This window comes from Poecilia formosa, unplaced genomic scaffold, assembly GCF_000485575.1.
Source record: "Poecilia formosa unplaced genomic scaffold, Poecilia_formosa-5.1.2 Scaffold94, whole genome shotgun sequence".
In the NCBI taxonomy this organism is placed as follows: domain Eukaryota; kingdom Metazoa; phylum Chordata; class Actinopteri; order Cyprinodontiformes; family Poeciliidae; genus Poecilia; species Poecilia formosa.
The window spans coordinates 924,118-951,904 of NW_006800033.1; the positions used below are offsets into that span (position 1 = coordinate 924,118).

General features: G+C 39.8%; 1 protein-coding gene across 4 annotated transcripts in view; it reads right to left on the reverse strand.

Annotated features, from left to right (window-relative positions):
* znf385c (zinc finger protein 385C) overlaps positions 1–27,787 on the reverse strand; it is a 130,293-nt gene that overhangs the window by 22,309 nt on the left and 80,197 nt on the right. For all 4 annotated transcript variants that reach the window (XM_007558108.2, XM_007558107.2, XM_007558106.2 and 1 more), the window contains one exon: positions 1,513–1,655. In XM_007558108.2, the coding sequence (XP_007558170.1) occupies positions 1,513–1,655 (143 nt within the window). The remainder of the gene's footprint in view (positions 1–1,512; positions 1,656–27,787) is intronic.

The window sequence follows — 27,787 nt, forward strand, 5'->3', positions numbered from 1 at the left end:
GATAGAAGGGAAAGCCTTCTTATGCCTTTTCTTTCACCAAACTTTCAACAAATGGTCTTCTTCGTGCAACTCTGCCGTAAAGGAGTGCAAAACTAATTACTGTGTTGTCAAAAGATTCTCCAGCTAGGCCGCAGTTGTCTGCTGCTCCTCCAAAGTCACTATGGCTATTTTTCTGAGTAATGCTCTTCTTTCCCTGAGGTTAGGTCGACAGCCATGTCTTTGTAAGATGTGAAATCATTTGGTTACTCCACATTTAGAGTATTAAAGTAAAAAAAGTGTCTGAGATACATACCACACTGTTCAATTTTTCATAAGAAAATTAAAAACATGTACCATTTTCCATCCACTTTGCAATCATGCACCACTTCGTGCTTGTCAATCACCTAAAAACTGTCACTATGAGTGGATAAGAGGTGAAAAAAAATTCAAGTGGTGTGAATATTGTTCCAAGGCAATGTACTTCCTTCACTTCAAATTGCGTTTTTCTCCTAAAGTAGCTGTTGCCATAACAATTACTGTTATTTGTCTAGCAGAATGAGCAAAAGTAAATGCAAAAGCAGCAAAGTGTGACTGTAACAAATTATTTTGAAAAGAACCACAGGGCACGTGCAATGGACTGGAAATAGAACCAGCAATTTTCCCCAAAGTGAAACACAGACAAAACACTGACAGGAGACTTGAGCCCACAGCTTGCACTGCTAATATAAATACATGAGGGTGTTAGAGGAATAAGTGTTTACCACGCCGCCTCTGCGACTTGCGTAGTCGCTGTTCTACAAGGCGGAGGAGCAAACGAATTGACTGAACTTTTCACAAGCAGGTTGGTGACCCCCCCCCAAAACATGAACGCCACGCAGCAAACGTCTGTCTCATCCACCCCCCTCCCACACGTCCTCCGCTGTAAAGAAGGAGCCATATGTCTGCTTCCTCCCAGTCTCCAAAAAGACACATACTGGAGTGTAAAAGCTGCAGCTTATCCTCCATTTATAGACCACAGAGCTGAAGTTTTTTTTTTTTTTTCTTTTCTCAAGTGCAATGAAAGCAGTGAACCCAACACACAACAAGGGTGTTAAAGTAGGATCAAAAGACTTCTGGAGTGCCTGCACGCATGCACACACAAAATGACAATGGGCATAGAGCGCAGAGAAAGGATCAAAGACACAAGCTTTTAATTCCAGTCACAGAGGCAAGGTAAGCGTCACGCTGAGGTGCATGAAAACCAAGAGGTTTGCTGCCGACGGTTCAGGTGGCAAGGGTCCCGTCTGTGGATGGAGACGGCGTCATGACAACAGCAGTTTTCACAGCAGATACGCTTGAATGAAGATCATATCCTAAACAAAAGGCCCGCTTACAAAATAAACAGATCATAATATGATGGACAAAATTAAGTGTTGCGTTCATTCACTCATTAACACGTTTAAGCTCAGCTGAGGAGATTTAATTTGGCTGAATTTGTTAACTTATTTTTCTATTCTAAGCTCACAGTTTCAGTTTTTGTGACACGAGACTCACCGTATTAAAGTTAGGAAAGAGGCTAAGGGGTGAGGATCCATTGAGTCTGAAGGGTAGGAGGTGTTTGAGGTCGAGCTGAGGCTGCAGAGGCCGCCCCGGCACCGGGAGAGAGGCCAGGAGGGGGTTGCCCTGGGCAGACGTACCTGGAGAAATACAACCAGATCAACAGTGAAGGTTCAGGAGCTACAATACATTAGAGAGGAAATATCTATTTGCAAGTTATGTATTTTACTAAAATATTTTCCCTCCAATTATATTCTTGTTTAACTTTTTTTTTTTTGGCACATTTAGTAAACGTTTTAGATAATTAAAACTGATTTTAATATCGGAAAGAGAAGCAAGCAAATTACGATTTCACTTGTAAAGGGAAAAACCTGAGCCGATGTGAAAAAGTAATCTGCTTCCTTTGGTAAATCATATATGTATGAACAGCTATTAACCATATATATTTTTTTACTTTGATTTTCTGGTCACTGCCAGACCTGGAGAGCCACCAGAACCATGTTGGACAAAATGAAACGTTCATATCTTTAATCTATGGGAGAACTTAAGAAGCAAACGACTGCTGACCAAAACGAACACAAACACTACATTTACAGGGGGAAAAAAACAAACAAACAAAAAAAAAACCATCTTATAAAACTTTTTGGAAATTGTTCTGAACTTCAAAAAACATTTAAAATGTGCCCGAATTAAAATGACTCTGCAAAGCAGCAAGTAGCAATTAAATGTTAGGTTATGAGGAGTTTCTCTAACTAAGAAGAATTGAAAATGTAATAAAAAAAATAAATCACCTTGGTGATCTTTATCTGATAATAAAATGGGCTTATTCACTTTAAATATGAAATTGGGGGAAAAATGTAAAGACAAGCAAACTTTGTTGGGGGGGAAATGCTGTTTTTCTTAGCCTTGCAGCATTCAGAGGAGACCAGATGCACCAAATTCAACTGGCATCCTATGCAGGATGCACCTCACTCAACTGTAAGCCGGCATGTAGAAATGCATTTCATTTTAAATGTAGACCATGAGGTGTTTGGAGGAATGGAAAGTTTTACTGGGCATATGCACATTCTTAACTCTCAAAGATAAAACAATCCCCAGCCCGTTCGGCGCGTGCACATAAACACATCATTTAACAACAGATATATTGGCCAAGGAAAGGTGACTGCGTGAGAGGAAGACGAGAGATATCGGATTTCAAATGGACCAGGGATGAAGAGATTTCTAATTTTCCGCCTGGCTGCGTTTCAGTGGACTGGTGCGCTCAGCTGCTCGCAGGCACTTATTCCTGCACCGGGATCAATCATTGGTGTCGGCTGCGGGTCACTGTGGCCACCCCAAAGCATGCCTGTTATTCGGCTCCTGTGGAACACAAGAGCCAAGGCTGCACTGTTGCCCTAATAGCAAACAAAAGCAAAGCAAAAACCACAGATTTCACATAATCACCGGCTTCTGAACTGTAACTGATGCACCTTCAAAGAGAATAGTTTTAATATGAGATGAAAACAGGCCCTTCTGAGCTTGGAATTATAGTAAAATTATTTTTGTAATTGCTGGTACATCGTCAGGTTTAACCAATGTTTAACTCTCCGAACGGCAAGTTAAAGTTGTTTAGAACCGGTTTTGCTCTTGCTTCTTGCAGAACGCTGCTGTCTTACTCACTTTGATCTTCTGAAATCTATTTAGATTCCTCAAAAAACTCTAGTAAAAACATAAATCATCCCTGTTCTGATTCTGGGTCATTATACATTCTGGAGTACTTTTAGGATAGGTTATATCTTATTTTCTGCATTTTTGCATTTGAGTATTTTGCCTGCCACTAAGTGTGATTGTCTAAAAGCGTCCAGGAAACACTTGCTTTCATTTTGTCGCTTTCCTCCCATCTAAAAAACAACTTTACTGGTACACTACGGCTGAACTTTTATCGGCTCATGATGGAAATTGTGGCACAGTCAGGGGTGGGATGCAAGAAATGTTTCTTTTCTAAAACTGCACGGTGCATTGGTGCAACAGCTTCCAATCATCTGAGAAGCTCTTTCCTGAAAGCTTTCCTGCTGTTCACACCAAATTGTGGCATCCATCTTCTTCTAAAAGAAAGAGAATTAGTTGATTATAAACTGTGGAAATATCAACTTGGAAAAACAAGTTTATAATATTTTTTTTTTTAAGTGAGAATTACATTTAAATTTTTAGAATCCAAGTTTGAGTAATGTGAAACATGTTCAAAACCAAACTTTTATGATGCTAAAAAATACAACTAAATTAGGTAAGACTTTAACACTTCATGAAAGTCTTCAATAGTAAACAACTTTCGTATTTTATCTGAGAGTAAAACGCAGATCCAGAGGAACAATCAGATATTGACTTATGAACGTCATGCATTAAATATGAGAAGCGCACTGAGAAATTAGCTGCTTTCCACCTCGACTAGAACTGACCACAACGTCTGACAGCAGAACAGATGGTCAGAAACTTTAAAAATCAGATCTTTTTGGATCAGTGAACACATCATAGGAAGTGCTATCCGGTCATTGTTATAATAAAACTCTTATAATGTGAATTAGACTCAAAATAATTGAGACTCAAATAGACTCAAAAATTATTGGAAAAAAAACAAAACAATTATTGGAATCCAATAATTGTTTTTTTCAGTGTCTATCTTTTCTGGGAGTATTCTAAACTTTCAGCAGGAAGTAAAATGTTCAAATGTCACCGTGGTGACAGCATCCATCAAACTCGTATTTGAATTTGTTAAAATTCAAACAACTTAGAAACATTCGCCTGTTTGACATACAAAGAGTTGACAGAGACGGCATGCCCATTCTTTCAAAACCATTGCAAGCAATACAATGTCAAAACACGGCGCAGCAGTTGCTCTGTTAAATTTTGTGGTACACTTTTGTTCCCGTTTGTTGCGGCACTTTGGAGATGCCTCTTTTGGAGTTGCTGTCAAGTTTGTGAACAGTGATCGTTGTGTTATGTGGGCCATGTGAAGTGCAGAAGAGAGAGGACAACGGGGACGGGGATTCTGTCAGTACTCTGGGCCGTGGATTCCTCCTGCTTGGCAGAAGTGCCATCTATGACGCCAGACGCGCGTTTTGTGTGCATGATTAGTGGGTGTGGGACTGTGCATATGCTCCTTAGCTTGGAGATCAGGCCTGCCTTCGCCATATGCAGGCTCTCCTCTGCTGTCTGTCTGACACCCAGAATGAGGCAGCCCAGCACGGCTCCAGCCCACAGACACGTGGGCTGGAGCCGGCAGCAGGGGATCGCTCCCACACACGGCATGTGCATTCACACAAAACACAAGGAAAAGCCAAGCTTTCTCTTGGCAAGGCTATAAGAGGAAAAAGATGGGCTTGCAGGGAGGACAGTTATCAGCTGATAGTACTTTCCCACCTCTCTGTTACTCCCCAGGCAGCTTATTAAATCAGGGGCTGGCTGTTTGCCTCTTTGGATGATAACACGGGCACGGAGGCACAGCCTGAATCTATGCATGTACGACTGCAAATGTGGAAGTGTGCGCGCATGTGTACTAGGCAAATATCATGCACTTCCATCCCAGCAAAACTGCCTACGCATTGCTGAAAAACAAATGGCTCCTGGGCCAAGAGGAAAGTCAATATAAACAAATCCACAAAGCACACGCACACACACACACATACAAATATATATATATATAAAAACACAGGCAGACGAAATCAAACAAGGTATAATTTTGTACTTGGCACATATTGTGAATGATTCTTAAGGGAGTACAGTTGAAAGCAAGCTGAGGCACAGTTCTTTATGAGGAGTTCATTTTATTTTATTTCAGTAGGCTTTTCCTATAAATCTGCATCCTGTTCCACTGAGTAACTGACTTTCATGGGTTCACATTTGTATGTGGTTAGGCTACCATCTGGTTCGTCTGACCACGGTCATGGCTGCATCAAAGCTTAGATGTATTTGCGCTTCACTTGCGGTTCAGTGTCCAGACAAGCGCTCGCAGTTGAGGCATGACCCAAAACCAAACGTTCAGCATCTTTCTCTTCCTCTACATCTCTCCCCCAGATGACTTTGGGAACATAGCTGACTGTCTCTGCTAGACCTTCCCCAGGCAGGCCTCCTCTTCTTCCTCCTCCTCAACCCATCACTGCGCCGCATTCCTTCCTTTCATGAGTCACTGGGCTTGGTTACACAACAACAGCCGTCACATTGCATCGACTCGGGTGTGAGTGTGTTTGTGTGGCGCATCTGAGCCATGGAGTTCAAACATAGATTTTTTATTTTATTTTATTTTATTTTTTTACATGTGCACCTGAGAAAATATAGGGTTTCCAGCATAAACCAGCGACACAGACTGGAATAAAACCAACAGCTCAAGATTCAAGTCGTCAACAGTTATTCCAGTGCAATTAGTCCTGTTTTTCAGTGGTTTTCTCATAAAAATTATTTTTTCACTTCTAAAAGCCCCGCATCATATTTCTGTTCAACATATTCATGCTGGCAAATGGCACAGCAAGCAAAACAGAAAAAGAGGCGCAGACGTACAGCCATGTTTGTTTCTTTTTGGTACGAAAGGCTCAGTCTGCAAAAGTTTAACTCAAGATGATTTTAACCAAAGCAAACGTCCAAAACGAGCATCTTCTTTAAACTAATGAGATGAATTCAGCCTTCCTTGTTTCACGTCCCAGCCAGGTAAAACTCAATTGGTCTCAACCCGTTGTCTATAACATCTACAAGAGAAAACGCTGCAGTGTAACTCAGGACCTTCATGACATTTTGAAGTATAACTGAAAAAGTGCAAAAAAAAGTAAAAATAAAAAGAATCAACAAAGAAATAAGATTAGCCAAAAGCCAAACAGTAAAAAAAAAAAAAAAAAAAAGGCTTGCCAAAGGCCCTNTGCAAAAAAAAGTAAAAATAAAAAGAATCAACAATGAAATAAGATTTGGCAAAAAAAACCAAAAAAAAAAAAAAAAAAAAAAAAGGCTTGCCAAAGGCCCTTAGATAGACACCTGCAGCAAATGGCTTCGGTTTAAAAAAACGATATCTCGGATGTTTGATTTGAGCTTCCGTATTATGACTACCTGTTGCATAGCAGAAAAAAAATGGCTTTGCGTTTTCCCTGTTGTGCTTACATATGTTGGAAGAAAATCAAGAAATTTACAAGTTTGTCTCTCTATTATGTAATACTAGCATGGATTAAGCATCTACAGTACATAAGAGACTAAGTTATGGCTTCATGTCCAGTTTGTTGCCTTCTCCACGGAAATCCCTGGTTTATTTTATTGACTAGTTTAAACAGTCAGCAAAAGAAACAAAAAAAAAAACAACTTAAATCCCAGAAGCTTTTAAACCGTATTTCAGTGGAAAGCCACCAGAAAGGGCCAAACTTAAAACAAGAGCATTGGGAGGTTTCTAGTTAAAAGTGTTATAGTGGAAGATGTGGGATTCACATGATTACTCAAGATGCTTTCCAACATTATGTCCTGCTGAGCCACCAGAAACACAATAAATCACAAACTTCATGAACAGACATGAGAAACTGTCAGAGATATGCAAATGAATCTTTGTGTTTAACACCCACAAACAAACAAAAAAAAAAAAACAAAGAAAGAAAAAAACTATTTTGGCAGTGTGCACGTCTGCAATGACCTCTTGCGCTATGAAAACCAAGTTGATGTTTGGCTCCATGCCGTTCCCATTGAAATTAAGATGCCATTTATTAAAGTATGCAAAATAACAGACGGCTTGTTGTGGAGCAGAGGCTGTGTAGCCCACTGCGGTGGAGGCCGGTGGGTGGTACCGGGTCAATGTAGTTGGACGGCTGAGCACCAGAACCTTTGGCCAGACTGACCAACAGGAAGCAATTCAACCACTGCTTTTTCTTTAAAGAAATAACTTCTCTGGCATCAGCTGCTTTAGTTTTGCTGGTAGCTAAATTACTTCTATTTATATTACACAGCAGTCAGTCTGCAGAAATATCTGCTTTCCGTTGTTGTTGTGCCTATCTAAGTTAAACCTCAAATAAAATGTCACTGACTGAACTAGTCTTCACGTTATGTTCAGCAATTTATGCCAATTGATACTTTATAATGCATAAATGGATGGATGATCCTTTTCTAGTGGCTTTTTTGACAAAAAAGAAAAAAAAGATGCATTTTGGCATCATCCTAATTAAATTTTATGATGTCAAATATTTCAATTGCACAAAAACCTTTAAACAAGATCATTTTACTAATATGTTCTATCTTTCTTTTTCTTTTTTCAAAATAAATTATGCCGTCATTCTCGCATGATTGTGCTTGCACTTTATCGTTTGTGCAGCCAGTTAAATTGTTACAATCTACACCAGGATCCGGAATTTAAACAGAATTGTAATAACTATGTAAACGTTCATCTGACAAATTAATAGACCCCAGTGCAGACAAAACACAAATCAACCCATCTATCACCATTCCCCCTTTGGTGTCACAGATGAAAGACCCTGAACCTGTAAGTAGTTATTTATCTCTCAGAATGATCCATTTCCTCTGACTGCTGTTGGATTTTGAGTGTCAGGCATCGGCTCTCTGATTCTCAGCTGCACCCACCAGCTGAGAAACAGTTGGACTGTCAGTTAGACCTTCATCATCAGGCTTCTGATCTGATTATCCAGCTGTGATAATAAATGCATCAACATCGCAACTTAAAAGTGTTGAGCAGGAATTTGCAAGGGAAATTGCTGACCGGTGGAGTGATGAGCACTAAGTGCATGCAAAACCCGAACATAATTACCATGCGCAGTGTAGATGATTCCTGTCATTTGCCAGCTGCATATATTAAACTCACTTATAATGATGTTTAGCACGGTCCTTATTTGCCTGTCAGTGAGAATGCAAAGTTAGGTCCTGCTATGCACATATAAAGTCCCGGCCACTTTGCATCTGCAGTGTTGATGTTTCATTCTCCCCCCTCCAGCTGCCCTGCAAACATCCCAGTGGCTCCTGCCCTTCTTCGGCCCACGAGCTGATAGGACTGGATCTGACAGCACCGGAAGAGACTGCAAATACATGACGAGCTGGAGCTTTTTAGTTACAATGAACCAAACCAACAGAGCATCCTTTGGAGTGAGGTAGGAAACAAACCATGATATGTTGTGCATATAAATAGCCGCTTCAGATGTGCTGTGGCTGGAAACTGCAAATTGGGCTCATGGTGGATTGGAGGCTTGTGGCCATTTGAGGGCTCACAATGACACTGACCTGCTGTGGGATGTCCGAATGCACTCCATTAACAGAGAGAAAAATGACTCCTAGCAGCCAATTAGCTTACAAAATGATCAGCAGGTGGTGTGAAAGAAGCTGTGAGAGGAATTACAGCATAAGACAGAGAACAATCACAAGATTAATTTGGTCAGTTTTCATTGGTGGTAGGGTGCTAACTGGACAGTCACCAGCCTAGAACAGAGCCAAGAAACAGGCACAGAACTCAAAGTTGGTTTAATTTCAGATTCCAAATTAACCATTCATGTTTTTAAAAGAATGGGAAGAAACCTTAGAACAAGGAAAAAAAAAAGTCACCAGAGTTTAGAGAGACTGAGGACACCAAAAAAAGAGATATGAATGAGAAATCAACAGCTATAACAAACGAGGACTTTATATTTCCAACAAGGTAGGCTCTGTTATTCCCATTGGCTGAAGTGGGCTTTCCATTTGTAGGCTATGATTTGACAGCTAGAAAATAAATGAACTTATTTATCCAGAAACGTTCAAGATATTGGTCACAAAGTGCTATAAGGAGAACTAATTCAAATGTATTTGATTTTAATTTTCTGTACTAATTTGGGCTTGATGTTAACTTTTCATTTTATGAACAGATTTCTTCTGACGTTAAGAGGTGGCTCAGCCAGAGTCCTGGGTTGAATCTGTGGGTGAAGTTAAAGATTTGGATGATTACAAAGACGCCTTCCAATCATTGTTTTATTTTTCTTTTGAGGAATGCCCTCCTCATTTTCTATTTGAGTCAAACTTCTAGGTTGAGTTAAACAAATCATGTTTAGTCAAAAATCTTTGATCCGCAAGACTAATTGTTGATTCTTCCAACTAAAACATTTGTGAACTAATGTTTTGGAGATCCTTTAAAGAGAATATCTGATGAACAAAATTTACTCAGTTACAAAGACCAGAACACAGCAGTCAATAAATTAATAATTGCTTTTGAAAAACTGACACATTTTTAAGATCAGGCCCACTATTTCTTATCCTAAACATTCTACATTTGGTAACGATTAACTAATGTGAATTTCACTGAGTCTCAGATAAATTCTGCTGCTAGAGTTAAAGTCAGCGATCGCGATCCCTACTAACTCATACCAGGAAGGAAACACAGACGTACTAGACATAAACTCAATTTAGCTGTTCTCAACAAACAAACCGACACAATTTTTGAACTATGTAAACGGTACATGGCCGGTACTTGTATGATCAGTAATTCACCCACTCATACACACATTCACCCACTGACGGTGATAAGTTATACTGAAACCACAGCTGCCCTGGAGCAACCCGACAGAAGTGAGGCTGCCAGGCAGCCAGTGTAAATGTTGTTGGATTACACATCCCTCTTTGTCATTGTTGTGCTTCGTGTTGTGCAGATGAAGTCTGATTTTCTGGCTCTTCGGTTCTTGAAGAGTTATTAGATGACATCTGACTACAAAGATTAATGTTTAAAATGTCCAATAAATGGGTAGACTGATTCATCGTAATAAATCAATGTGTGTAATTTACACTCTGAAAGCAGCCAAGACCTGAACAGTGCTCTTTATTTATTTTTTTTTACAGTTTTTATGGTGTACAGCAGTTTGAACTGCCTTGTTGCTGAAATGTGCTATACAAATAAACTTGACTTAACAGCCTTTACATCTTTAACTCTGTCCTTATCCATCTAAAAGACTAGAAACTCATGTTATGTAAGGCAGTGCATATCTCATGGCTGCATATTAACCATTTATTAACTCGACAGAATAATCTCATCATAATGAATACTGAAAATGTGAGATGCACATTCGGAAATTTCACCCGATAGATATTTGGAGATATTTGTGCATTCAATTTCAAATTTTGGGAATTTTTATATCTACATGAACATATTCTTTCTATATCCTCTGGATGATTCGGCATGTCATACTGACAGCACTGATGTCATACTGACATCTTGTTTATCTGAGTTTTGCAGAGGGCAGTATGCTTCTGAACATGTGCCTAGGAGAGAGATATAGTATAAAAATCTGTGCAATAAATATTTGACTAGAACACACTGCTCACTTTGCCTGCTGCCAGGCAGTCGGGTTTTTATTTCACTATTAGAGCACAGATGTGTTTGACCTCCTCTACTGCATGTTTGCGTGTCTGTGAGGCAGAGGAGCTGGCAGAGATCTAAAAATCTACATACAGAGGGATATTTCAAGCAGAGAAACTGGAGATGATGTCTAATAAACCTGTGAAGAGGTTCACACAGGATTATGTTTAATCTCAGCACAGCTACTTCTCATCTGAGGCACTCTCTTCTCTCCTAAAAAAAAAAAAAAATCTCTCACATGTGCTTTGCCCTCTTTTCTCCCTCTTCTCCCAGAACCGCCAAAGGTGCCAGGCTGCTCCATGTGGCCTGATTATATGCAAGGCTAAGCACAGTTTGACCCCATGACCAAAAGTAGAGCAGCCACCACACTTCAGGACTCCTTTTAAAAATATGCACCTTCAGAAGAATGCTTTAGAGTCAGCTCAACCTATCCAAACATCACCTCTACTCAACTAGAAGCTACCAAAATTACATGAAAAAAAAACCCAAAATATATGTTTTACATGATATTTCTCTGGGCTACTTTATCACAATTTAGAATAAACGTAAACTAATTGGTGGTCTGACCTTGAGCTTTAACTGAATTCAAAAATAAAAAAACGGAGTCATGCAGAGCTTAGGGGGTGGGAAAGTCAAACCTCTATAGGTTAGTAGATTGCCACAAAATGAGTAAAAGGCAACCTAATTGGGAATTCTATTTTAACAAAAAAAAAAGTTGGGTTTTCCTAGTTCCCACAGGGAACTACAACAAGATTTTCCAAACATGTTCTTTTCTTGTTTGAATCTATAAAATGTAGAGAAGTTTGCTGTTATCTCCTTGCACCACAACAATAAGCAAATAACGCTGTGTTGTTTCGAACCTATAATTAAAACTTGGGTGTGACATTATCAGAAAAAATGAAAAGCGGCAATAGTTACAAATCATCCCAGCTGCCACATCAGCAGGATTTTCTCTTGTGTTTTTCTTTCTCTTTGACAATTTGACAATTCAGTTTTGGAATTTAAACTTCTGCCTCAAAATTCACAACATCCTGCAGTCTGGCAGCAACCAGTCCATGCACAATTTGGAGGTGAGCGAGCATCTTCCCAAGTGAGTAGGCTGTCATTTTGCCGTGGCAGATTATTTTGTTTCAGTTGCTTTGTGAGATTCTTGTTCCAGCCAGTGGAGGCTTGCAAATATGTGTGGATAGCCGGTAAATACAACAACACCATGAATTATTTGGAGCACTGCCAACAGGATGTGGGCTTCAGCGGTAGCATTAGGCCAAAGCATTCTGTTTGCCATCAAATCAGTCCACACTGAGGAGTGAACTGCGCTGGCCAAACGTAATGAGCAACCACTGCAACCAGTCTCCTCCACGCAGCACCCAGGACCGAAGTATGCGGTCACCATGACGATAAAGCACAATCACACCCGGGAAGGTCGGAGGACTCTCACACTCAGCCACACACATCAGGGAATGTACTGTTTTTTTTTTTTTTTTTTTTTTACCCACATCCAAGACCTTTCAAAGACCATATAAGTGCTATTTTGAAATATTGCGATCTACGTTTAGACTGAAGAGGTAGTAACCAGATAGAAAATGGAAAGAAAAAAAATAGACACACAGATTTAAGCCTCAAATGGACATTTACATTTAAAGCAAGTAACAAAAGAAAATAAATAAACTACACATGTGGGGAAATCCACCTAAAAACCTTCACTTTCAAGCACAACTACATAAAATACAATGGCAACACTGCAACATGAAACGACAAATTTGTCTATTTGTTTAATTTTATTGCCTTGTATCTTCTCTCTGGAAGTTAAAACAATTTTTAAAAGGCCCAGTCAGAGATCTGAAGTGAATCAGAGAATGTGTGCAGAGATATTAAGATTTCAGTGATGGAAAGGAGGCTTTCCAAGCTCAAACACTTGGAGCCCGTTACTAAATTCAGATCATCAAAATATCAACGGATACATGCAAAAAGCAGGTCAGCACTTCTTAGAAGGGTTTGATTACTGTAATCCCAATAAATGGTTTTCCTTTATTATTGAGAAGGATGTGAATATTTTTCAATATGCCATAAAATACAATATAAATAAAGACGACTTACATTTCTATTGCATATAAAAAAGAAAATTCTTGGTAAAAAAAAAATAAAATAAAAAAATAAATAAATATATATATATATATACTTAAAATCTAAATCTAGTTGAATTGAGTAACTGTGTCTTGCTTTCAATGCATAACTTGTGTAGCTTGGTTTTATGGGAAAATTAAGCAAAGCCAAGTCTTGCTTTAACTTTTTTTTCTAGCATTATGCTTTGCTGAATGCTTTCCTTAACTTAGCTTTTTGTCTTGCACAATAAAACGAACTGAAAAGACAAAACTTTTACAGCTTGATGTGGTCTAAATTCAGCGGTCAAGACGAAGGAGGACAAACTGAACAGTCAAAGCATGAACGTTGCTTTGACGAAGGATATTTTTACCATCAAAGGAAATAGTAAAAAAAAACCTGGACGCATTAATTTAAATTTGGAAATTGGCATGTTGTTATTTTAAAACTTTACAAGATTTATTTTGTTTTATGTTACCGTTACACATTTAGTTTCTAAAGTGATGTAGCATTTCCCCAAAGTGTTCAATCTTCCAAACTAAAGATGGGCTTTTCAGCAGCATGTTTGAATTTACAGCCTTTTGGCTCGGCGGTGGGATGAGGCGGTGCTGTAACAGGACCTCGTGGAGATGCTTCTTCTCCCAGGGTAAGTCTATAACGAGTTCTGTCAGGCAAACGGTGAGCAGCGTGTTGCTACCAAGCCCAACCTGAGCAGAGGCGAGGCCCATCTGTCAAAGAGAGACGATAAGCCTGGAGCCATCCAGAAACAAATTGCTCAGCCTCCCTACTGTGAAGCCCTACCAGGCAGCGGGGCTGCAGATAGGATACAGAGATGCTACTGACTCCCGATGTAGCAACAGAAGCAAGAAGGCACAGTGGGAATGTCAGGAAAACATAAATCCATGCAGATGGTGCTGAAAAAAAGCCCCTGCTTTGAAGCACCAATAAATATCAGAAAATAAAACTTTGCCATCTTTATGTCATCTGCTTGACCTTTGGGGTCAATTAAATCAAGTGAAGCTCACTTGTACAGCACATTTCAGCAATGAGAACTGTGTTGCTGAACATGAAATGTGTTAATCATTCACCGACTACTAATCAAAGCCAACTCTACACAGGTAGCCTTCATTTAAAAGATCTCAGTTGTTTTTCATAGAAACTGACTGATGCTTCTTCGTGGTTCTGGAAATGCAGAGGAGACCAGAGCCAGAAGAACCTTAGTGGTCTGGAAGGATGATACAACAACAGCAGATATTTAATGGATTTTTGGTGTTGAGCCATTCAGTGATCTGTAAACTAACAGAAGTATTTTAAAGTCTATTTTCTGAGGTACAGGGAGCCTGTATAAGGACTTTAAAACTTCCCGATTTTAGTGAGAAGAGCAGCAGCCTTCTGGATCAGCTGCAGCTCTGTGATTGATCTTTAGTCAGACCTGTGAAGACTGTATCGCAGTAATCATTGCGAGAAAAGTTAAATGCATGGATGAGTTTTTCTTGATCTTCCTGGGACATTAGTCCTTTAATCTCGGAAACATTAATCAGGTGATAGAAGCCCGACTTGGTAATTGTCTTTATGTGTCTTTGAAGGTTCAGGTTTGACTCCATCACTACACCCAGATTTCGGACATGACCAGTAGTTTCCAACTGTAATAAATTTAAACAGAAGACTTTCAGAAAGTGCTCCTAATGTCTTGTTTATTTTTATTCTAATTATGCTGCTGCTGACTTGGCCTTGTAAAAGAGATCTTTGGGATTAGCCTGGTTAAGTTAGTTAAATAACCAAAAAAACAATAACAGAAAATAATATGATCAACATTAAACATCTGCCCAAGATCACAAGCTTTTCTGTTCACAATTCTTATAACCGTGGCTTGAATGTGGCTTGAATCCATAAGCATTCAACAAAACTTCTAATTCAACGATGTCCAATGCGTATACATCCAGAAAGAGTTAAAGTACAGCAGGATTGACAGGAACTCAGATGAGGTTTAGTTCCCCAGCAAATTGCGTAATTTGTGTAAACGGCGAAAAGTACAACATCGTTTTTTACATGAATAAATATCAGACTGGTCAGCCAAGCATCACGCAGCCGTCATGGCGACCATGACAACTCATTATAAATTGATTAGCTGTGGTAGGTGAGCTGGGATGACGGGATCTTCGAAGGAGAAAATAAGCATGAGACAGAGGTTGCTTTCTAATTTTATCTCCTCAGCTGCTGAGATGAGGATGGAAACGTTTGCTCAGATGGAGGGACGCAGACACAAAGCTGGTGATTGGGCTGTTACAGCATAAGAAAAGGAAGGTACAGTTCTAAGTAAACAGCCAATTCTTTAAACTCTATCGTCTAACATGCAGAGGAAAAACACCCTGCAAAGTTATTGATGTATTTAGAGATGCGATTTATGTGGAAATTATACAAACTGCAGGCAAGAAGTTTAACAACAATAGCAAACTAATCACAGAGAGAACATTTCCTTTCTAATTTTCACATTTATTGTTATGCAAAAAATACCTTTTTCAGAAAGACCTTTTCAGTCCATGAAAACAGATAAATCACCACCTTAGTCCACTGCAATTAAGTGTTTTTTTTCCTCACCATTTTCAAGTTTTGGGTTCATTTGAAAACACCAAATTACATCCTGCTTTTAACAATAGCAATAGTGCCACTACAGCCAATCAAATCTCTTAAAAGAAAAGTGTACGGGCCTTAAAAAGACAAAGATTTTCTGCTCTTTTCAAGTCTGGACCATAGGGGAGGAATTTTATCTTGCACTTTGATTCTCACACAAAGTAGGGATGTGGACGGGTAGCTGTCATAAAATTTAAGAAGCAAAAAAAATAAAAAATACATGAGGGTTACAGAACGAGACCCAATGTGGCATCAGCTGTGAGGGTGATGCACAAATTGGCTCATTTTCTATAACGCGATTGGAGCAAACAAAATGAAGCAAAATCTGTCACATTTCCTGATGAATACCTTTGCTGACTGAAAGCAGTCAACATAAGGGCAATGATTTAAACCACGCAGTGTCAGTCAAGTCCCTGGTTTGCCAAAGGATGATCCAGCGTTAAAAAGCAATTACCCCCGGTTGCTTTTTAAAATGTCCTCTCTCTCTCAGTCAGCAGCGGCCTTGGGAATTAAACTAGCTAATTTTGTCCAACCTGGGCTGTAATTGTTTCAAATTAGCCTCATGCCTCAGCATCACCGCCAGAATAATTGCTCATGAGCAGGAAGATTAATCTGTAGAAGCACATCTGTGAGACTTAATTTACGGGTTGCAGTGCCATGCCTTGTGGATCCATTAGGCTCATTTTGTTTTCAATCCTGTGCAGCATATGCAGCTAAACCAATCTGACATGGTGCTGGGAAAACCGTGGAGATTTTGTACAAGCTATTTAGAGCTTGTATAAAAAAATAATATGCATTCTAATGTTTTGGCAGAGAAAACAAAACAAAACAAAAAAAACCTGCATGCATAAATAAACTGAGAATGTGTATATGTAATTATCAATAGGGTGTTCGCATGGGGAGGAGGTGAAATGTCATCTCCACGAGAAAACATCCAACAACTTCCTGTCTGCCATTAACCGAGGATTGAGCTCCAGGAACAGTCGACAAACTTTTGTTGCCCAAAGGAAGAAAGTGGCATAATCCATCCAAAATCAGCCCCTAACCAGCGTGTGCTGAGAAATCAGTTACTGGATTGTGAACCAATTTTAGACTGAGAGAGGACAGGCCATTCAACTAGCTCTCTGAACGCAAACAGCTGCGAGCTGCAAATTGGAAAGCTTTGTGAGAAGCTACTGCGCCCTTTGTTGTCTTCTTCCTCCTCTCCTCAGAGTTCTGGCATGCAGATGTCTCATCTCATTCCTCAAGCTTAATTACAAAGATTGGAGAATGGCATAAAGGGACGACTCTTATGAGGAAGCCGCGCTGCGGGTGGCGTAGATACAGGCAGCTGGCATGATTTTAAATAGGGGAACTTCACCCCAACAACGAATTTCACATCCTGCTCCACTGCCAGTGCCACTCACTTCCTCGTGCTTCTAAAACCTTCCAACACGTTAGGATAGTGTGGTTGAAAAACAATGTGGCCGCCGGTGATAGTGTTTTTCATCGCCCACTCCTGCTGTAGAGACCTCCTGCTCTTCCTGGGTGCAGAGAGGAAACATGGGACTGAGACGATAAGGATTCTTATCAGAATTCGTGCAGGTGTTCGGTGGAGCAAAGACATAACACGATTCCAGAGTTACTACTTGACAGAGCAGGAGCAAGAGGACGGCGGGGTGGAAGGTTGGAGGTAAGGGTAGCAGAAGTAGATGAGTTGTTAGCAGCTGAGCCTGTGGCCAGCATGTTATAGCTGTGAAAATCCCTGCAAGTGCCACAGTTTACTGCAGCTTAGACACCTGCTGGTTGGGTGATAAGGAGTGAAAACCAATCAGTGTGGGTACTCAGCAGGCTCGACGGCTGCATCTTCACATTCTACTTGAGTATTTCTCTCTGACATAAACTGCCGATTTTGTCCCGTTGCAACCCCAGATTTCAAAGGGATTTCACCAACAGAATACAAAATATTGTGAAACTGTGGAGTGGAAGGAAAGTGATTCTTCTTTTCAACATTTTTAAGAATAAAAATCAGAAAAGTGGGATGAGTCAAGAGTCACATTACAGGTTGGGCATGTCTCTACTAGAGAATTTTTGCGCATTATTTTTTACCAGAAGCTCAAATTTAGTCAGATTGGATAGAGACAATCTGGGAAAACTCTTGTTCAACTCTTGAAGCAAGTTCTTAATTGGATTTAAGTCTGGACTTTGATTGGATCATTCTAACACATGACTATACTTTGATCTAGACCATTTAAACATATCTGTGGCTTCATGTCTATGGTTGTTGGATTGTAGCATGATAAAGTAGTCGTAGGTTTGGCAAAGCTCTCTCAATTTTAATCTGATTGAACAGCGGTTTCTCTGTTCAAAGCATTAAAAAAAACAATGTTTTGCTGTTTTTCCTACCTATTTTGAGAAAATAGAGAGGACGAACTTGTTGTCTTTGTAATGAGTGAATCCGGCCTTGCTTTACATAAGCATAATCTTCAAAACTAACCATGCAAAACAGTGGAGCCCAAAAGAAGCTTGTCGTGCCACCACTGCCATCTCAAACCAACTTTATCACCCACAGAGGTCAAGGACATGCAGCCTGCTTCTGAGTGAGTCCTCAGACTCTCCAGCAAGAGTTTCTCATTAGTGTGATTCCAGCTGAGGATTAGAACGCAGACCGTACGGATGCGATTTTGCTCGTCACGGTTGCACTCAACCTCCACCAGCTCTTGAATTATTCATTTCCTGTTTACAGCAGGCGACAGGTGCATGACCTCTGTGATGAGCACCCAGGATGTTGGAGGGAAGTAGTGACAAGGGAAGGGAAGAAAGAAGAGGAGGAGGAGGAGGAGGAGGAAGGAGGAGGGAGGGAGAAGTTGCAAAGGAAACTGCCAATTTGTCAGGCTCAGGTGCACACAGAGATTAAGGAGTTTCATGCTTTTAATTTTAATTCCATGGCAATGTATAAAAGCTTAAAAAGCAGTCACATGAAGATCCAAAGAGAGGTGTTGGCAAAAATGAAGCGAGGAAAAACAAACTGCTGAAATGGGAGTGTAGCATATGTTAAGGAAGCTCTACATTCAGCACATCAGCTGAGTGGCATTTACTGTAACCTTTCCCTTGGCTTTTAATAACTGGCAAAGAATCAGCAGAAACACGGATCACTGCAAGTCACAGGCGAGCACTGAGACATGCAAACATATACAGTTGCTTGTGGTCATATGAGCCCATAAAAACTGGTTTTGGTGGTTTGAACCTGAGAGTTAACTTCAGATGTTTTTTTTTTTTTTTTTCCCAGCTGATCCTTAGCCCTGAAAATGTGAAGAAAAAAAACATCAGACTGAGCTAGCAAATGTAATGTGAAAAGCTTTAGCAAAAAATAGTAAAAAAAAAAAAAAAGGTTCCTACAGGGAGGGATGGATTACAATCAAATGGGGAATGAGGTCTGAAAATAAAAATGTTTTCCATACTGTATTTTTTAAAAATGTATCCAGAGTAGGAAAATAATTCTTATACTTTTCCAGACCACATATGAACCCTGGTTAAATGAATCCTGGTTTATACATCATGCTTCATTTATTATACTATTGCAAATGTTGTCTGACAGAAAAGAACAGCAGAGTCCCGGACTGTTCAGATTAACACCATGGAAATATTAAAGTGAATCTCAGGAATCCATTCTGGTCCACTCGCTATGGACAATGTGACTCATTGTATTAGAGGAACAGGCTTTCTATTTCTCTGTGTGCACGCCGATATGAACATTTACACAAACACATACTTACAAAAATGAACTTAAAAGCAAACGGGCTCCCTGCAAAATGACAAATGGAATTCACATTCGGGCGACTGTGGAAACAGACAAACTGATCTCTCCGTTGGTCAACTCCTGCTCGAAACAAAATAACAAACCACTGAATGATGTAGTGAGCTGTCCCCTCCGGTTGCGAACAGGGAAGGGAACCACATCCCAGAGACGGCAGCTACAAATGGCCCGTCTCCATAACCAGCCTCTCCTGTTCTCTCAACTGTGCATCCACAGAGACCCTGGCAGATCTCAAAGACAGATTAATCTCAACTGCTGGAGTTGCTGGAGTGGCCTCAAGTGTCAAAGCATTACTGCTTATCAGGAGAGAGCACGGCTGAGACACACCGACGACCTGCGGTTATCCGGGATGGATGGACACCCACAGAGGGGCAGTACAGTAAAACACATTATGTTTGAAGGCCTGATCATCTGAACTCTTACTACTGACTTGCATGTGCTGGAGCTACAAGAATTAAAACCTCCAACACTTCATATAAGAGTGAACATTAAACTCTTTTTCCTGTTGAGAGTTATGCCTTGTTCCACAAGTAATAATCTAAGATTTTGATTTTTTGACAATATGAGATCATCTTTAATAATCTCTAACCGTTGCAGATCAGGTGGCAGGAAGATATAGACCTACACTACATATTTTAGATACTTCATTTGTCCCCTTAGAAACGTCCTCTATTTTTTTTTTATTAAAAATCCAGCTTCAATTCATCAGACATATTTTATCTGTGGACGAAGAAAACCTGAGAAAATACAAAATGTACTTTTCAAATTATGATCTAATTTTTTAAGAAGACATTCCCAAAACTGACTCTAACCCTCGGTAATTTCCTTGGACAAAATTTTGAAAAAAGAACTTGCGGGGTTAGTCAAGGTTCAATCTTAGGGCTCTTTTTACTTTTGAGCTTTCTTTAGCTCAGATTATAACAATTAGGATTAAAAAGGACGCAACCGAAGCTGCATGCTGACTCCATGGCCCCATTTTATAACTAGAAACCAATGATCAGATCCAAAATCTACTCAGACCTGAACCTTCAGGTACAGAAAGTCTATAACAAAGTTTGTTTTCAATCACTTTCAATCACTTAAAGAACATTTCCAGGATTAAAAGACAAATGTCCATCAAGACCTGCAAGTCCACTCTACATTGCCAGAATATCAGAACCAAACATGGAGAAGCAGTCTTCAGTTGATATGCTTCTCTAATCTGGAACAAACTTCCAGAAAACTGCAAAAATGCTGAAACCTGGAGTTCCTAGGATAAAATCCTGTTTGGTTAGAGTTGCCTTTGATTAATAATAAGTGAAACATCATTCATTTTACTCTGCATTCCATTATTTCATAAATTGCCTTTCTTATGCCACTGCACTGTTTCTTGTCTGTTTCATGTTCCCATCATGTAGAGCATGTTGAATCGCCTAATTGCTGAAATGTACTATGCAAATGGTACCAACATTGTCTTGCAAAGCAAGACGTTTTTATTGATTCCCTCAAAAACTCCTCGATGACATCACAGAACAAGCAATTTACCAATTACAGATCAAATCCCTACATTATGAGATTATGTCGATACTTCATGTTGTCAGATGGTGAGAGAGAGTTCTTGGTTAAATAGGTCAAGCAGTTAAGACTTTTAAGGATCTTTAAAGTCGTACAAATATTCTGAACAAGCTAATGCTTATATCTTAGTTTTGATAATTCTACAATGAACAATGATTTTCATCATCTTTATTTACAACCCTCGCTCAGTGAGAGACTTTGGAAACCTTCCTCTGCTTTTGTATCAGTGATAAGCATGCTTTTGTTTTTCTAAGGCAATGTTTCATTAAATAATCATCTGACACAATCTTTGTTATTTTAGTGCATAGTTTGAGTTTTATTCTTCTGCAATTCTTTATTGAACCAAATTAATTAATCTGACAGATCAGGTTGTCCTTTGGGTCTTCAATTAAAACAGTTTGAAAAGGAGATTGCTTTAATAGCGATGAAACAGTTTTTCCCTTCACCGACCGACTGTTGACTGTTGACTGTTGACTGGCTGGTGAAACAGAGTAATAGTAAAAAAAATAAAAAAAATAAGAGTTATTCTCAATGTGTCTATTGGCCAACTTAAAAGGAAAAACAGCAGCAACACACCAGAACAGATAAATGAAAAACAACTTTCTCATCTAATTGGATCTCTAAACTGATAAAGGAAGAAAGTCAATAACGATATACCAGAGTTGTGACCTTTAACCATCACACATCCAAGTTCGAAATGCCATTATAGCCTAACATTTTTGACTTGAACCACAAACTTCTGTATATTACCTGTGATTCGATAACTTCTTGGCAGAAAAGCAGAATGCATGCTGGAATATTAGCTAAAACCACATTTTCATCCATACTAACATTTTTTTTAAGTAATCCTTAAAAGCATCCTCCACATGACCAGCCTCAGAAGCCGATCGGTCTTTCAGGTTCTATATTGTTTAACCTCTTTTGACTCTTTGGGGACTTAAACTCACCCACCTCATTCTGTCTGATGTCTGGTGAGACAAAGAGGATTAAACATTAATCTGGCCTTAACAGCAGGAGAGTGTATTCTCCACAACAGCACTACAGAGAGCAGGGCTAATCAAGAAATCATGAACATCCAAGAGGGAAAAATTACTCCTCATAAAATTTAATTCCTTCAAAGACGGTGAATTTAAAGCAGATGCAAACATTTGATTGGACTTTGTTACGCTTGAGTGTTTCTGTTAGTATTATGAAAATAATCAGTCATTCAGTCCATTTAAACGCAGTGATTTTATGCTTTGTTTTAATTAATGTTAAACCTAAACTCAATACATTTGCAAAAAAAAACAAAAAGCAATAATACACAATGCATTTCCATATTCAGATCAACTCCTCCCATCACTGACCCAAGGCATCAAAACCCAGCAGGGGTCAAAAAGAAAAGGGAGGCACAAAGGCGTCTGATGAGGTGACAAAAACAGGAATGATTGTAATGGAGAGCAAACACTGGGTTTGATTGCAGTAATGAGCAAATGGCCTTAACAGGTGGAAGCATAGCTGGGGAAGCGTACAATTCGCAATCCCTCCACTCATTAGTAAGCAAATGAATTCAATCACCTCTCCTTTGGTAAGCGGCTTGATAATTCCCCGCAAAGTGGCGTCTGGCTTCAACCGCAGAGAGTAGCTTTAATAGGAGCCGAGCTGTTAATGCACCATTCTCCACCGAGTCTGTGCTCGGCGTTCCACTAAGATCAGCTGGAGCACAATTGTTGGCCTCGAGCAAACAAACCCGAGTCAATTAGGTTGGGGCTCTGCAGGGAGCAGTGACAAGTGTTTTTCTTGGACCGGCTCCAATGGCTTTACAAATTTTATTCATATGTCCCTTGAGGAAAAAGGCAGCATGCCTCTGGTGTGTCCAGCAGGGCTGCAGTAAGAGTGATGATTTTCTCAAACACGTGAACAAAACCCTGAGCCTTGACATTGCCCGGGTCACGTACTGCACCGTCTGGCTGTGACATTTCCAGCGTCAAAGGCCAATCAATATATTTGTTGTGTAAGAGCGGGCAAAGAAGCGGAGCACTCAACAACCGCTTAAACTGAAGGAACCACAGACGAACCTAATCTCTCTATAGCTGGCAACAAATCCACTCTGCGCCACTAATCAATTCGTTAGACAGCTTCTTTTTGAGCACACACACACGCACACACTCATGTAAGGCACTGTGATGATTAGCCTGTCCCACTTAATCAGGTCCTATTACAGACACCTGCAAGGTTGCAACAGTCTTATATGATTATGCATAATCATAGAAATGTCTCATTTGAATGATAAGCAACATCAGAAAAAAAAAGGATGTGATTCATATCTGCTCCAAAAGAAATCAAACGTTCTCGAATATGAAACTATTCTTGTGAGCTGCAGAAATATACATATCTATGTGTATATGTGCATATATATATATATAAAACATCCACACAAGACTTAGGCATAATCTCTCGCACACAATTTTGCATATGCTGTGCAGGCGTATAAATACACACAAACACCCACACAGGGCTGAGGGGGGTAGGGGGGGGGTCTATCCGCTGTGGATAAAAGACATCCCTTATCAGCTTCCTCATAGAGGAGCCGGGAATGAAGGCATTTACTCAAATGAGAGAGGCAGCTTTTGGAGATAAGCCGAGAGAGACGAAGCCCAACTAAGCCTGTGGATTGGACTGGGCCAGCGAAGAGAACAGAGGACAAGAAAAACAGACAGAGAGGGCGAATACGTGGATGGACGGACAGACGGACGGGTGGATGGATGACAACGTGGCGACAAAGCGATGGATCATTTTCAAAGCCGTTTTAGGAACCAGATGTGCGTGCATATAAGAGAGGGGCGTTTGGGTTTTGTCTGACGCGGAAGTGCTTATGCATAGAGCATCTAGAGGATGTGGGTGTGAAAGGCATTGTGTTGACCCCAGTGCATGTGCATGCGCAGGTCTGCACCTTCTGTCGATCTGTGTGCTCAGCACCGGCTCAGTCGGCACAGCGAGCTGGCGCATCTTCACTGCCGCGCCGAGCTGCGAGCCGTGCTAGAATAACCTACTTCAAAGAGAGCCATTGTCACACTCTAATGTGCCGAACGACAGCCAGCGCCACAGAAATCAGCGCGCACCGAGACTGGATATTCCCTCCGAGTCTCTGTGAAATGGGGGGAGGAAGAGGAAAGAGAGTGAAGGGTTTGTTCACAAACAGAGTGCTGTGCCAACATTAATCATGTAAGCTCTCATAAAATCATTAGAGCTGATCATTCGCAGTCAGGCGCGCCACAATGACATAGCGCTGACTGGAGGAAGAAAGAAGGCCAATTTTTAGAAAAAAAAACTACTAGCCAACACACAGACACAGAAACCTGTGTGGAAGATGGCAAAAAGCCAGTTTGTATCATCAGCTTGAGCTATACAGTTATGTTAGCACCTCTGCAGGGCTTCTCTTATCAACACACTTCATTGTTTAAGATATACATATTTATAAACTGTTTAAATGCTTTATTTAGTCTGCTTATTTTAGACCACTAAAGCACCAGTTTCCAACCTTAACCCTCAAAATCTACTATCCTAAAGGTTTTAGATGCACAACACAGCTAAATAAAATGATTGAATTATCTCTTTAGCATCCCATCAAGTTTGGTAACGAGCCATTCATTTGATTCAGGTGTGTTGTGGCAGGGTTGCATCTGAAAGCTGCAGGGCGGCAGATTTTGAAGACTACGGTTGGAGAGACCTGAGCTAAAGACTAATACAAAGGAATAAGAAATGATGCACTAAAAAGGAACTTTTTGTCACATTCTTTGGAAAAAAATATTAAGATATCAATGTGATTACTAAAATAAGCACATTTGAAATTCTAAATGAAAAAATATATTTTTTAGAGTATATTCAAGCAGTTTAATTTTTGTTCCTCAAAGCAAAAATAAAACAAGAAATCAACTCAAGAAAACGATTGAAGTTGTGACCCATAAAATGTATCTGTAGATAAAGTACGGCAGTCTATACAATCTTGACCAAACCCAAAAAATTTATATATCTTTTTTATATTTCACTGTAACAATTTCAAAAAAATTAATTTACGCATCGTGAGAACTGCTTTTCAGAAGGTACTTGCAGTCATCTCAGACTTTTGAATAAAACCGCTTTTCGCAGGTTGTACTATTTACGTCCTAATTAAGTCAAGTTCAGAATTCAACACAGCAGGTTTTAAAGAAAAGTACCAGCTTTATTAAAGCAGTTGAAGTCACAGAAATACAAGTATGAAAAATGACACGATTAAAGTTATAGGGTCAAAATAATTTTTTTTCCTGGGGGAATGAATGAATCTTCCACACACCAGTCAATATGCAGTGACTTTATGCCCCCAGCCAAGGAAGGCAGAAGGCAGAAAGGGGGCTGCCCAGAGTTCCATTTATGCATGAACCACCACTGCTTCTGGCACATATTTGTGTGTATTTGCTCTGATTTATGTGACTAATCGAATATCAATTTGTGTGAGTCTCTGTGTGGAAAATGCTTACAACATAAATATCGGTGATTGCATCTCAGAAGTGTGAACAGAAAACGCAAACCACTTCTTTGGTGCAATTACATTTTGTTAATTGATTAATGTGCAATTATTTGCTGTTTTGCAGCCTTTAGCAGAACTCTCATCACAAGAAATTCTTAAAATAAAAAAAAAAATATTACTTCAAGGTTTATGCGAGTTTAAAAAAGTCTAAAACCGTGTTTGTTAATTTGGTAAACTTGTGTGGATAGGGAGAGTATATTAAACTGCATCTACTCTGCATTTTGCATACGCTACTCCTATGCAATAGTTTAAGATGTTTTTGCTCGTGTGTGCAAGTGCATCTAGAGGAATAATTGGATAATAATTCCCAGTCAGAGTAATTAATCTGAAGAGCAGCAGGCTGTAAAGGGCTCCCGACATGGCATGCAGTACGAGTGTAAATCAGAAGCTCTGTGGATAACAAAGAAAGCGGTTAGGGTTGAATCAGTGTGTCTTCTGTTTACACTTAGCTGCCTTTATACAAGAGCTGTGCTCTATTATGTGCTTTGGACCCCGGGGTATTGCAGATCGGTGGTCTGGGCACCTGAGTCTGAAGGCTGGAGCTGACTGTAAAATCAATGGGCTGTCTTACTTTCACAGCTGCCGAGCCCCATGGTTGGAAAGAATTAGCAGAGTTTTATAGACAATCTGATCTGAGGTGGAGACAGAACTTTGAATCGCAAGGGAGAAAGGAAGGGTTTGTGCTTCATTTATGTTTGCCATCTCTCAGTTTCTCTTCTCTGCTATAACTTTCTCACCTCTCTGGATTAAAAACTGTTTCCCCTTGAATCACTAATTCATGTCTTTATCAGGGCATCAAAGCGGACTTGCTCCGTATTTTAGCAGAAAGCTTCCTTATCTGTTGGAGAATTCACTTGTGCAGAAATGTGCAAAAGCAACTGTGACGTAATGCGATCCCGTTTCCCTTCAAGGTCCCCATCTTTACCCTCGGCACGCGGGAAACGGGAGGCTAAATGGTGAGGTTTTGGTACAGGGAGCAGCGTGGGACATTTTCTCATGTTGTCAGAGCTCCCGCTGGGGCACACATATGCCTACAGCTCTCAGCATCCAGAGGCCATCACTGCAGCAGGCGGGCCAATGAAAACCCACACACTCACTGCAATGAAAGGACTCGAACTGTCACTCGCACACACAAGGGCAATTTCCCCACAGGAGGCCCAAGGCCTGAAAGGGGCACATACTGTTCGAACAAGACATTCAAACACAACATACGGGCCGAAGCAGACACACTTAGCTTACGTCATAGACCCTCCTGTGCTAAAAAGCAGATCAGTTTGCGTATATTTACTAAGAGAAAAAGGAATGTCGGAGAGTTATAAGTCAGATGAAGATGAGACATGATGTGAAAGTCCTCAGCAGAGTGGTGTATGCAGGTTTTATCAATGTTACCATCAGTGTGCAACTGTAGTCTCCTCCACTGAAACAATTTCAACAGCAACAACCCCAAAGCTCCTGTATGTCTTAAACTGAAAACATGAAGAAGAAGAAGAAGAAGAAGAAGAAGAAGAAGAAGAAGAACAAGAAGAAGAACAAGAAGAAGAACAAGAAGAAGAACAAGAACAATGTGAAACAAAGCTCAGCATTTCAGCGGATTATATCAACTAAAGGAAGTGAGTAAAACATGTTTGGTTATAAACCCATGACCTAAAAATGAAAAATTTTCTTTGCATGTTGATGCTTTTTCTGTCCACTTCAACTGTTGCTTATTTGCAATACATATCTGCAAAACACGCTTCTTGAGATTCAACCCCGTACGCCTTACTGACATTTCTTAATTTGGTCTGCTTTCTTTCAATAAATTTTGAATTCAGAAGCAAAAATTCATCTGTCAGTCACATGCCTCAGTAACATCCTTTGACATGAAGGAAAGAAAAAAAAAATCACACAGTTCTAGCTTGACCAAATACTAGAAAATAAATGCTTGAATGCTAATAACACATTTTTTTTATTGAAATCATGTTTTCACTGATATAAACTCAACTATTTGCTGTCAAATGAAATAATAAAGAGCTTGTCCTTGCACTTCAACTTTAAGTGATAGATGGTTTTTAGATGTTTTGATTGATGACGCACTTCCCTTCTTTTATAATTGAGCTATTCAGATTTGGTTTCAGTCATGGACTTTATCATAGAGATAAAAGCTAAGTAGCTAAGCTGTGATATTCTTATTTTTAAATTGGGGGACAAGAAGTTTCCAAGAACATTATTTCACTTGTTGAAAATAAAACCCTCTGATATACTTTAGACTCACACTTGGTGTTTTAGAGAAATTCTACAAGCGATGTCAAATTAATGCATTCCTTTTCTGGCTTCAGTAGTGATATTA